At 45.1% G+C, this 13,260-nt stretch overlaps 2 protein-coding genes across 3 annotated transcripts in view; one reads left to right on the forward strand and one right to left on the reverse strand.

The window, feature by feature from the left end:
• The first annotated feature begins 239 nt into the window (after window positions 1–239).
• LOC122390242 (PCNA-associated factor-like) lies at window positions 240–4,199 on the forward strand. 2 transcript variants are annotated; one of them, XM_043382976.1, is made up of 5 exons: window positions 240–338; window positions 2,002–2,048; window positions 2,392–2,454; window positions 2,874–3,076; window positions 3,416–4,199. In XM_043382976.1, exons 2-5 carry the CDS (start codon window positions 2,018–2,020, stop codon window positions 3,488–3,490), a joined length of 372 nt encoding a protein of 123 aa, XP_043238911.1. In that variant the 5' UTR covers window positions 240–338; window positions 2,002–2,017; the 3' UTR covers window positions 3,491–4,199. The 2 variants fall into 2 exon arrangements, with proteins under 2 accessions (XP_043238911.1, XP_043238910.1); XM_043382975.1 differs by lacking the exon at window positions 240–338 and adding an exon at window positions 482–602.
• Window positions 4,176–13,260, reverse strand: part of LOC122390258 — a 39,101-nt gene continuing 30,016 nt past the window's right edge. The window contains exons 2-5 of the mRNA XM_043382997.1: window positions 6,744–6,877; window positions 6,383–6,503; window positions 4,972–5,164; window positions 4,176–4,781 (exon numbers count right to left, since the gene is read on the reverse strand). Coding sequence (XP_043238932.1) covers window positions 4,338–4,781; window positions 4,972–5,164; window positions 6,383–6,503; window positions 6,744–6,877 — 892 coding nt within the window. The 3' untranslated portion in view covers window positions 4,176–4,337. The remainder of the gene's footprint in view (window positions 4,782–4,971; window positions 5,165–6,382; window positions 6,504–6,743; window positions 6,878–13,260) is intronic.

Genomic DNA, 13,260 nt, shown 5'->3' on the forward strand with positions numbered 1-13,260 from the left:
GCGTTGCTGGTATCTTGTCTGGAGCTGCATGCGCTGCATGTACGTGAGGTCCCGTTTGATATAAACGTGTGAGAATTGAGAGTTTTTCAGGTCCTTTGCTTGTTCCAGAATGAGTCTTCTTTGTCTAGGGCTGTGGATGTTGCCTCTGTACAAATCCGCATCATTCTTGATCCGGCAGATGTCTGACAGTGTCACTTTTTCTGATATCAAAAACTGTGATTTCTCCGAATCTAGATGCAGCTTCACTCGGAGACCCTGCTCTCAACCCACGGATCACGACGGAGGACCGCCTTTTCTTGCGCTCTTCTAGCTCGAGAAGCTCTTCACGGTAATTGAAGGTATGGATAAGTTCTAAAAATCCGGTTCTCCTTATCTGGGCCATTAACTCCATACGGTCCAGGAAAGCTGGCACACTACCTTTAAATACCTTACTACCTACTACCGTTTATTTCGTTGTTTATGTTTTTTTTTTGCAGCTGTTTAGCAAGAACTTGGCGCGACTTTCAATCTGCCAGACCGGTTTGTGGCGCGAAAACAGTCATTTCTGCGCCAGGGCCGTGTCGGGTTGGGAGAGCCTGCTGTGGCTTTGTATTGGTCAGGTGGTAAGTTACAAGCATTCATTTTGTTTTTAAGATTCCCACATAATATAACATCTAAGTATGTGTGAATAGGAACAGTACGATCAGTCCGTTGCTGGAGTCTTGGTATTTTTTTTTACTGCAGCTGCCTCAGCCCCTAAAGTAGGACGACGCAAGATACCTATAAGAAACGACGACGTGCGCATGAATTTTTCTGGGACCTTTTGGTGTAATTTTTACCAATCAAAGTAGCTAATGCATGATGAAAGCTTATGGTTAACAAAATACACATTAATGGTCATGCCATGAGCTATGTGGGTCTGATATTCAAGTTTGTAAATATATATGTAAATTTTATGTCAGTTGGGCAAACTAGACTTTTGGAATCAAAATATGGAGGCATCAATAATTTGATTCTGGTGGGAGGAGCCATGACCAAATATGGGCATGGAATCAATTTTTTGATTCATTTGGGTACACTTTTGACTTCAAATGTATCGTTACGGTTGAAAAAAGGCCCATGACGGTGAGATTTTTCTTTAAAAAGGTAGAAAAATGTGGTAGTTTTGCAAAAAGTGTTACCTCAAAACTAAGAAATTGTCCCTTTGGCCTTGTGAATGGGAAAAAGACAGAGGCACTGTCCATCACGTAAAAGCTGTTTTGAGGAAATCACACTGTATGCTATTTTTGTATCATGAATCACATACTAAACAATCAGTATTTGTGTAAAATGGCAAAATGAAATTTTCAAACCCCTAATTATCATTGTTGTAGTGCTTTTATATTTATTATATGGTTTTTACCTGGTGCTTCAGTTTTTGTATTCTTGACATTTCAAAATTGTGAATTGTTATCAAATGTAGTGAAGGTAAAGTACAACAATGCTATAGGTATCTGTTGTGGTGCTGAGGATACCACTAAATGAGAATAATATCAAGATATATGCTGTATTCTTGCAAGTCATTGTTGCCTATCTGTTAACATTACCTGTGAATCAAAATAATGATTAGCCAGCTGATGGGGAATCAATATTATGATTATCTGTTCAAAGTGAATCAATTTCTTGATTGCCTTTCACTACCTATAGAATTAAAATTGTTGTGATAGGAGCAATATTATTTTGCTTAGGAGATACTTCAAGCATTTCTGTTCAAGATCAGGCATGCTCCTTCTTGAAACACTCTCTTATCTTTATGTGATTGGTAAGTTAGAAATGGTCTGCATTTATGCCCAAATATGGTCATAAGGAATCAATCTTTTGATGCCTCCATATTTTGATTCCAAAGGTCTAGTTTGCCCAACTGATGTGGCTGTAACGCTCAATGCAGTCATGTGGATCTAATCCTTGGAATTTGTAAATGGATAAAAATATGCTACTGTGTCTGAACCATACCACTACTTACAAGTTTTTCATCTTTTTCAGTAAACCAACTTTTGTAATGGTGCGTACCAAGGCAGATGGCATCAAAGGTGAGTTGATTTCTTATCAGTGATCATAATTTTTGACAAGCAACCTGCTGCTGCTTTGAAAATGTGAATGGTTCCGAAGTATTCACAAATTCATTATTATGGAGGATACTTTAATTTGTCCACTTGGAAGGTATTAGGGTCAGCCTGAATTATCAGTGTCCTGTCAAGCATGCATTTTGCTTGCTAATGTAAGATTACTAGGTGCGGTCAAGTTTTACCATTACTTAATAGCTCAGCTAGAAAAGTACAATGGCTTTTATAATTTATTGTTTGGTTGATGATGCTTGCTTTAGTCAGAATAGTAAATTAAGGTGGAGTTTTAGTGACACCAGTTGTGTTTCAGCCACTGGAGCAAAAGCTCCTCGTAAAGTAGCAGTCTCATCACCAAGGGGTGCTTCAATGAAAGGTGAGGATGCTACCTGGGTAGAGTACCTACTTATACTCAAAATCCAGAAAATCTCAAAGCTCTTAAAATTGGCTTCAGCCTTCAACTACCAATATTTATAAGTTAACAATGCAAGGTTCATTTTGTTGCAACCTCAGAACAGCTGTTTTGCAAAGTTACCTTTACCTTGTTCAATACTTTTGCCCAATTACACAATGTCTGACAATGTTGGAATAGCAGACTTAGTCGTGTCTTTATAAGAGTGTTCTCAACTTTTTAACAACTGCATCTTTGCCTTTTGCAGCCCATTTTTAGAATAATGGGTCAGTTCTGTTTGATTTATTGAAGCTCACTGACACAATCTACCTCAATTAAGAAGCAGTCAGTACCCCATTTCCACCTTACGTGCTGTACCTTTGTGACCATGCGTTGTCTCCCAGGGAAAGAGCGAGCCGGTGGTGGCAGCGGCGGCGGAAACTCGTACCACCCGCAGCCGATACCTTCCTGGCAGCGTCCCGTGGCCGGCTTCTTCACAGCCGTGCCACGTGCCGCTAGCGGGGCCGGCGGCTCGTCCGAGGGCTCCTCATCTGGTGGTTCATCAGAGGTCGTGGACCAGCCTGTCGAGCGGTCACAGTCGCCGGAGGTGCGTTCTGCCGACTCATCACCACTAACGCACCATCGGCGGAATATAGTGGCTTCCAACTTCTACAGATATTGTCTGGTGAAATTATGCATAGCTTCAAGGATTTTACCGCATCGATACAATACTGCCTAGCGCCTATAGCTTGTACACACTTAGTAGTTATACAGATTTTCCGTGATCCGTGGTTAAACATAAGCAGTTACCCCACCGAAATTCCACCAGACCATTCGTCCTTTGGCCCCTCGGCAGTCATATTTTTTTTCTTGTAAATGGTTGTACTGGGTTTCCTTGAATGACACATTTGATGACTGGTTAATTATCATTTACCTTTGTTGGCAGGTGGTAGAAGAGGCGGCTTGTGGCAGCACAGATAACTTTTCCAACAATGGCCTGATATCTGACGACGACGAGTAACCTCTGTCGCGATGCTGGTGAGGACCTGTCCCATGATGGCGACAGCCAACATTACGTGCCTATGACGAGCCGAAAGTGTTACTGATCGTGTGTTTCGTTTGCTTGTGTAGTCTGAGGTCGAGTGGTCTGAAACGTTTTGCATCCATTGGTTTGTTACTTGTTAGGTTTCATTGCAACGAACTTAGTGTAAGTATTGTATTTCGAACATGCACATTATTTTGCAGTTGCTGATCGCATGCTAGTTTGTCTCGAGTGTACCGAGTGATTTGTGTAGTGAACCTGTGAACTGTATTTCGTGTGTGTGTATATACCAGTTGTGTGATGCCGTTTGGAGTGCCGTTACCGGCCTCACTCCGAGCCAACACTACCGGCGCGTGATTTACCGTCAGCGCAGCCACGACCAGCCCCTCACTGCCAGTGCCAGAGGCGGAACTGCTCCCCTCGCCTGTGATTCTGAGCCCCAGGCACGACTCAGCCTTAGTTTTAATGCACACATGGTTGCCATGGACCAGTGAAATGTGTCTCGTGTAGTTCCACATACCTGTTGTGGAGCTCTGGGTTATTAAAGTGGGATAATGGGTAGTAAGTTGATGACTCGAGGTCTGTTAGTTTTAGTTCGACCTGTCCCACTTTAAGCTCTGCACAAGTGTACTTTGAAGCTGTAGTGTCAATGATGTAAGGAACATTTTTAATAAACAGTATTTTATTACTGTCTCCTATTAAAATGATCAAAACATTATATACACCCACCAAGTGAAATCACAATATCAATAGCTCAGGCCTCAGGGAATATGTATCTTGAAAGCTACTAAATATCAATATATCTCAAGGCATAAGAATTGCAAGCTTAGACCTTTGGAAGTTTATTTCTGATTTTTAACTTCTTTTTTCGTTCCATATTTTTCTCGGCTTCTTTCAGCTCATTGAAGGTCATATGCTTTCTAGCAACATTCACAGGCACATCTAGTCTCCGCATTTCACTGCCTGGGTCGCTACCAGCGCCAGAAACGGGAAACTGTAGTACATCATCCCTGGAGTAGATGGCGCTTACTGCCGGGGTTTTCTCATCGCGGGCGTCGGCCGGTACCGCGGGCGGCTGTGAGAACATATGTAGCAGGGCCGTCATGGGACCCGGTGGCCGACGGGGGGTCTCCGGTGCGGTAGACGGAGCAAGGGGCGGCTGTACGGGTGGCGCCGGTAGGCCCAGCGCCTGACGACGTGCTGCCACTTTACGGTCGTGACGTTCTATTTCCTTAGGCGATGTCGGCTGCCAACAGCTCTTCAGCAGCCTCTGTCAAACAAAAGCAATCAGTCAACTTGTCATTGAATAGAAATGCAATACTGTGGAAGAACATGCTACCGGTGTAAGGAACTGCAATTGCGACCAAGCTCGGGTAGTGTGAGTGAGCTCGGGTACAAAGCCAGCAGCTGGCCTGAATTCGCTCACTCATAACCCCAAAAGCAATTTTGAGACACATTACCTGTACGGCGCCGATCGAAACTCCGAAAGCGGTTGCCAGCCGCGGCGGCCGCCAGTGCTCCGGGTCATCAGCGGCCAGTCGGCGCATTTCGGCTTTCTGAGCGGCCGTCAGCAGGTTGGGCTCCTGAACGCCCCGCTCCATCAGGCGACGGGCGGCAGCTCGGTTCATTCCCGCCCGTGCGCGGCGGTACTCGCTGCAGATCAGATATGAGGCAGACACGTCAGTAAGGGGCGGGCACATGTCTCACATTTCAAAATCTCTTCTACTGAGGAAAAGAAATATTTGGATGATATCCAGATGACCGTCAGTAAAATGACAACGGGGTGAAGCCCGAATAATTACGAGCGAGCGCAGCGAGCGAGCGAGTTCATACTGAATTAAGGGAAAATCCTGAGTATGAGCGGCCGGCCGGCCGGCCGTGGGGACGCTCTTCAAAAGCTAATATCTTAGGAACGGGACATCCGATTGACAAGCGGTCTTCTTTACTGAATGTCACTTGGACGTAAAAGTTCTGTGGTGTGATGGCCACCATGCGTTCTTGCCAACCACCGCACTTGGCGCGTGGTAAAGTTGGACATTTTTTAAGAACCCCCAAAATTGCAACCTCAATACCGGCACAACGGTTGGGCCGATTGAATTGAAACTCGGTATACAGTTAGGCCTCCATCAGATAATTCATCTGCATGTGTTAAGGTTGGGGCGCTACAGCACGTGCGCACGTGCAGGGGGCGCTCCCAGATCTCGAGAACGGCTGGGCCGATTGCGCTCAAATTTGGTGCACGGTTGGGGACCAGTTAGTAGGGTGCCGTGCAAAAGTCAGTTTGGACCCCGCTTGCACGTGCGCACGTGCAGAATGCCGCTTCCAGATCTCAGGAACGGCTGGGCCGATTGCGTTCAAATTTGGCACACCGCTAGCGACCGGTTAGAAGGGTGCTTTGCACAAGCCCGTTGGAACTTGGAAGCACCCTCTCGCCCTTGCGCACGTGCAGGGCTCACTATCTCGCTCGCTCGTTCTTCGCCCAAAAGGCGTTTTACTGGTTAACAATGTTTTCAAATCTTGCAAAGCACATCACCATGTAGATAGGTACAGTTGACTACAGAATGAAATTGCAAAACTTGTAAGCTATTGGAATATAACTGGGATGCCATAATCAGGTACCTGGAATGTCAGGTTGGTTGCGCTGCTGATCACACAGTGAAGTATATCTGTGGTGTGTGTTTGCATTGTTTTGAGTTCCAAAAGAGTGCTTGAGTTGAAAATGTTGAGTGACAAAATGCCTAATGTTACCCACTTCATAATATGTGCATTGTACAATACCACAATCTTGAGCTAGTTGCTTATAACAATATAAGCACAAATGCAAATACTTCATAGTAGTGCAGAAATATCAACATTGGGGTTGGGACAAACCTTTGAAAAGCTGCTGCAATCTTATCTGGTGCTTGTAAACCCATTTCATTTGCTTCAGGATCCATCTGATAAATAGAAGCCATTTCTGGTTCCTTATGAAATCTCAGAGTATTGTGAAAGTCTGTAACATACAGAGCACAAACTGTAAGACAGTCATCTTTAAACTCATCTGTGCTTCGATAACACTGTAGAGTGGAAAAAAAAACTTAATATATAAATGGCTGGGTAGGTATTGCATTGAGATGCAATATGACTTACCATGGAAATCATACAAATTCATATGCACATATTAAGTTTGCAAAACATGGTCTATTTTCTATGTTGATTGTTGTGTCCCATTACTGGTTGACAATACTCTTACCCAGGCCATGTTTTGTTCTGCTATCAAATTGCCTTGCTAGATGATGTTTTGATGGTGGCTTCGAAGACATCATTCTTGAGTAGCATGGCCTCCACATTATACTTGCCATGTTCAACATCCTGTTATCAATAGTTCTGCAAGATAGAAAGATTATTAGTTTTCATTCGCTTTCAAGTTTTGAAACAAATATTCAATAGTGATTGATGAGGGACATGTGCATGATAAGGAGGCAATTAAAATTTTAGTAGTGTCAACAACCATTTCAAGTGAAAAGTAGGTGTCTACTGTCTACCTGAGCTTTACTGAATGATTTTGTGAATTTGGGGCCCAATTTGAAGGGTGGCTCACAAATGTTTAAGGAAAATACCAATTGTAGTACTGGATGTTGAACTGGAATAACAGCACTGTAGCTTGAGCTGAGACTAGCACAAAAATTAGGAGCTTTCATGGCCCAACAATCACCCTCTGCAAATAGGTATATTCCATTTCTTGTTCCGAAAAGTGCCTAGAGCAGGAACATGGTGAGCAGGCTGTAGAAGAATGCCAAGAATGCAGCCACCTATCCCAGAGGCCAAGCTCAGCTGATAAGCGCAGTTAGTTTTGAACTAAGTGATATAATTGGTCATTGCATAATACACTTCCCCAGCAGACACTAGGTATGACTATTTCCTTAGTTTGTTACCTACACACCTCAACTTCGGGGTCACACTTTGACTTGCAAATTTAAGTAGGCTTTGAGAGAATCAAGTCTCAAGAATCAGATTGGATTGGGGGAGCATTCTGGTCTAGGGGTAAGTTCCTTGCCTCTAGATTCAGCCTTCCCATGTTCCAGCCTCCAGGTTTGATTCCTGATTACTTTCTGGAATTGTCCAAAACCAAAAGGATCAATCAAGCCAGGCAGAGCCAGGCGGTTGACGTCACAAAAGTATGACGCACGCAGCACAGATCTATGCTGCAGAGACCCGAACAGCCCTAAGGCCAGGGGGTTACGGTTCTATAATCTATGCTGCCACATAGGGAGGGCTCCTTCGAGGATACAATCCTCGAAGATAAATATTGGCGAAGATTGGTATTTGGTAGACACCCGCTGACGTCATCTGTCAAGGTCACAGATGTAAACAAATGGCTAACTGTTCTACCTTCTATGTACGGCCTTGCCTAAGGCCTCATATGTATCAAACAATCTCAAGAAGGCCACATACAAACGTGCGAAATAAACATTGTCGCTACGCGTTCAGTGGGCCAAGATTCTTACAGATAGGGTTGGGACACTAGTCACGTGATCCTCTTCCCTGCTTCATGGATTACTTACCTACTGTTACTCATCCATGCCATAGAGATCTTATGATAATATTATAAGATCTTATAATATCAATATCTTATAATATTATAAGATCTCTATAATCCATACCTGTTTTTCCACTGTGCTTTTCCCAACCCCACTCACAGTGGGTTACTGGGTTGTAACAGTTGGTATCATTAGGCCAAATGGGCGCTCAAAAACTACTACCCCATAGGGTTTGCATGTTAAATCGACCTTTTTCAAGCGAGCCCCACACGTAAGCTAAAAGATAAATTGCCAATATTATTGTGGGGAAAGGTAGCCTAAAGCTTCCCCTACAACCTTTTTATCTAGCGTTTTTCGATGCGGGGGCCGTAACGGGTCCAAAAAGCATTGGGCGCTGCCCAAGGTACCAAAAGCCCCTCCATAAGGGCACTAGTTCCTGCGCATGCGCACATTGCCTCAACCCTGTACTAGCGTAAGCTAGCGATACTGCTCACGGAGTCGATCAGCCAATGAGCGTCCCCGATTAAATTAATAGATGTCGCTAGCATCACGTAAATCCTGCTTGCGAACACATTTTGAGAATGAAACAGCTGCGCCATTTCCGCCTTCCATAGATTCCTTCCATTTTAGTATCAACTATAGGTTTTTCAACTAACTTTATTCTAAGTTTTAAACTATGGTTAGTATGTTATTTCTGGTTCATATAATTTAAAAATAACTGCTTTATGAATTTCGCTTTACTCGTCAGAGTGGAATACGCTATTTATTCCATATTCAAAAAATATATCACCTTCCATGTAACTCATCCTGGTAAAATGGGCGCTTTCCGCGTGGTTGGTGTACCCGTTGTTCTATATACCCTGGCCCTGTTTCACCGGTGATAGCAGCACGCTGGTTTTACACGTGTCAAATTGGGTTTCCATGGTAACATCAACAGGCCCATTGCTCCAACACTACCGCAAGTGTGACGTCAGCTCGCGCAATTTGATAGCAGCGTGGTAGCAGCGTCCCGTGAAACACCGCCCCTGACTGGGTTACGCTTTGTTATGTCTCACGTGCGCCAGATAGCACGTAGCAGTGTGCTGCCACAATGCTGCCAAATTTGGACAACACTATTCGACCTTCGACCGCCACCCTTGCAGCCATTCTATACCACTAACCGATCGGGACGAACTAAACACCATTCGAATCAAGGGGTAGAATTTTATTAGCCTTTTTGAAGATGGTGACCTCAAGTGACCTTGGTGACCTTGGGAGGTCAGTCTCATACCACCGTTGTCGCCTTTGGCAGGTATTCAGTAACTCAGGAACTACTCTGCCGATCGAGACAAAAGCACCACTAGTCGATTCAGCGTACAGGGTGTCCCATAAGTTCGTTCTCACCTAAACTTAACGTTTAGAGGCTCTCTTGCTTAACCCGCGCCCCGCTGGGCTATTCAGCCATACGCGCCCTGCTGGGGGGGGGGGGCAGATTCTGCCCCCCTGTCTAACTTCCGAACCGATTGTCGTAGAAAGACGGGAAAAACGGCAATCGAAAGCTCTCAACAAGGCGGATCTTAAGAGCACAATTTTTTTGCTTAAAGGGACTATCCCACCTTCTAAAAGGACGCCATTTAATTGCGTCCCAGAAAAGCTATTTCTGGCACCTAAAAGCTGACTCGCCCCAAAATTGGTCCTCAGCACCTATTTGGTGGATACCAGCACCAATCATGGAAAATGACCTTAATTAGCTGTTTCTGGCACCTATTCATCGGTACGCCTTACTCTTGTTTTCTGAATCTGGCACCTAAATGCTGAGCGTAGCACCAATCTAGTAGAAAAATGAACTACTGGCTGGTAGAATCATGTTGTTCTGGTATAATGACCCCTGGAGTCTAGCCTAAAGGTTGCCAGTGCAGCTACACTCTAAGACAGCCCCGTAGTGATCTCAGCATTGTATGTATATGAGCAAATAATATTGATTTGTTTGAAAAAACAACGTCATTTAAATATTTAAAAGCATTTATTTGTAATGCTTAAAGGGAAACATTTTTGTGAGTAATTGTCTCGATTTTGACCATTAAAACGGGTATTGTATTTTTTGACGTCATCAAATAGCTCCAAAAAAGAAATGTAATGTTTTCATTCCGTTCAAGGCCGCTGAAGAAACGCGGGATCTTGCGTGGGACATTGTCCGTTGTTTGCCGCGCAGAGTTGTGCCGTGGTTGTGCCTTTTTCATCCGTTTCTTACTTATGTCATATGTGTGCATGAAGCTTTGATTTTGTTTTTGGCTATTGTGTGGCCGGTCAGTCAAACACCCCTGTAGAAACCGGATGCTGCGTTTGATCAAGATGGAGTCAGACGATGATTGCAGAAAGCTAATAATATTGAAAAGAGGGCCGGTTGCGTGGCATGTCTGTTCAGAGTTTACATTTTGCTTTGCTCCAGTTTATGACCTGAGAGCCTGGCTGGAAGTGACGGATCCAAACTTTTCACGTTAACCCGCGCCCCGCTGGGCTATTCAGCCATACGCGCCCTGCTGGGGGGGGGCAGATTCTGCCCCCCCCCCCCTGTCTAACTTCCGAACCGATGGTCGTAGAAAGACGGGGAAAACGGCAATCGAAAGCTCTCAACAAGGCGGATCTCAAGAAACCAATTTTTTTTGCTTAAGTAGGTCAGAGGTCAGGTCAAGGTCAGGTCAAGGGTACAAGATGCAAGTTTCTACAGTATCGGCCTTGCACCGTAGTTGCCGAAGAATGGACTGAGACTGATTGCCCAAAACGTGTTCTTAGACTACCAAGACAATATTCGTTGCATACAATGTCATTCAAAGGTCAAGATCAAGGTCAGGTCAGGTCATGTCAGCCCAGCCAGCAATTCGCTTGGGCTGAACTGTGGCAAACGTCGGGCAGCTTGGGCTTAGCTTGGGTTTGCCCAATTTGATCAAAACTAATGCATTTTTTACTAGGGCTGAGCTGGGGCATGCCGCAGCTATACCCACGTGCGGATAGCAGTAGCTCAGCCCGACATCTGCCCGCGCATCCAAAACAGGCTTAACTTGGGCGGAGCGCGGGCTGATCAAGCTGGCTGTGTCCTTCGGCTAACTGGAGTAAAGCCGGAGCTTAGCCATACTTGTTCGGCTGTTCGCGCATGCGCAGTTCTGCGCCAATCATGTGCAGCGTTTGTGACAGTCTGTGCGCTGTGCGACGAAACGACACACCGGTGTTGGGGCATTTGGTGGTTGATGTTTGGGCGCGTGTGACAGCGCGAAGAAGGGATAGTGCTCACTGCTCTTATCAAGTGGACTAGCATGGAGTTTTACGGTAGGTAAGTGTATTGAATGGTGCGCTTGATGGTATGTAAACGTCATGATTTTGACTGAGTTTCACGCCATCAAACATGAAGCTGAATAGCTGTTCAGCCTGGCGATTTATACCCTCGCTCAGAAAAGCCGCATTCCCTGCCTTTATATCTTTGTGAAATTCCAGCACTTCTGAACCAGGAAAATGAAATACAAAACACAATTATTTATCTACTTATCACCGAGTACGCTCATTCTCTGTCCGCGTCGAAAATCGAATGATCATTTTATACGGATCAATGAGAAGTGCTTTTACAGTATTAATGCAACAATAAGTTATTTTCAAGCAAACATGCAATGTAAATTAAACCAATTAATCTCTTTTTCAGGTATGTACCATTAGAGCAAATGGTTATAAAAAAAAAATGGAAAAGTTATACAAACCAGGATCGGGTGGACGCCGCAGTCGCCCTCGCCAAGTGGTTTAGCGGAAACTGCCTGCTTATAATTAAGTAGGTATACCTACATATACGGAAACTGCGCCGAAAGCTGGCCGACCACCTACTGCAGATGTGTGTGTGTGGAGGAGCCAGACGCCTCCAAAGCTCCCATTCACCAGAAAGAAGTTCCTTATAAACGATTGTTTGCTAATTGCTTTATGTCTTATGAGCGATTACTTGCTGTCCTTACTTTATGCTTTCGGTTGAGTGTTCAACCAAGTATTATGAACGGGGAGGGAGGCTAGCGGGCCTTTGATTGTTACGAGCGAGCGAGCGCAGCGAGCGAAGCGAAGTCTTTTCAATATAAGGGAAAAATCTCAGTATGAGCGGCCCGGCCCGGCCCGGCCTGTAACGCTTTTGAGAGGCTTATATCTCAGCAACCGCTGGACCGATTGCCCTGCGGTCTTTTTTGCTGGGTAGCCCCATCCCTTCTACCCCGTAATTGACTACTTTTGATACATCTCAGTGACCGTCGTGGCACGTGCCACGTGAAAAGTCAAGGGTGTTCAAGCAGTTTTGCAAAAGTAGTGATTTTGAGAGGCCCATATCTCAGCAGCGGCTTGAGCGATTGTCTTGCGGTAATTTTTATAGGGTAGCTGCATCCCTTCTACCAAAGGTCGGATACTCTTGATCTATGTGAGTGACCCCCAGTGCACGTGCAAAATACAACAATAAGAGGTGTCAAATTTGTTCCCATTTCAATAACTCGGTAATTACCGGGGCGATTTCGCTGAAACTTGGCATACAGGTAGGCACCCACCAGGCAATGCATTCCCAATGTGTTGCGGTTAGGGTGCTACTGCACGTGCGCACGTGCAGGGGGCGCTTCCAGATCTCGAGAACGGCTGGGCCGATTGCGCTCAAATTTGGTACACGGCTGGGGACCGGTTAGGAGGGTGCCGTGCAAAAGTCAGTTTGGACCCCGTTTGCACGTGCGCACGTGCAGAACGCCGCTTTCAGATCTCAGGAACGGCTGGGCCGATTGCGCTCAAATTTGGCACACCGCTAGCGACCGGTTAGAAGGGTGCTTTGCACAAGTCCGTTGGAAGTACCCTCTCGCCCTTCCGCACGTGCAGGGCTCACTATCTCGCTCGCTCGTCCTTCGCCCAAAAGGCGTTTTACTGGTTTTATATAATTTTGATGGCGCTTTTTTTCATGACTCATGCCATATTATTGCTGCAGTTTGCAGTCCACTGTTTCATGTATTTGTGTTTCATTTGAGTGTCTGCAGTCGCTTGAAATATACATTCAATCAAAGTCAATCACTACTTTCCTTTCGCAATGCTCGATGACCGGTTAACAGAGCATATGAGTGACCGTAACAATTTTAAATATGCATTGAAACCGCACAACCTGCTGAAAGTGCATTGGCTGCTCCTTGCTACTTGATCCAGTGTGAAGCAAAAGCAAGATGAAGTCAAGTCGAGACTTGAGAAAACAGGAGCCGT

Source organism: Amphibalanus amphitrite, unplaced genomic scaffold (genome assembly GCF_019059575.1).
Source record: "Amphibalanus amphitrite isolate SeventyFive unplaced genomic scaffold, NRLGWU_Aamphi_draft 000388F_arrow, whole genome shotgun sequence".
Lineage (NCBI taxonomy): Eukaryota > Metazoa > Arthropoda > Thecostraca > Balanomorpha > Balanidae > Amphibalanus > Amphibalanus amphitrite.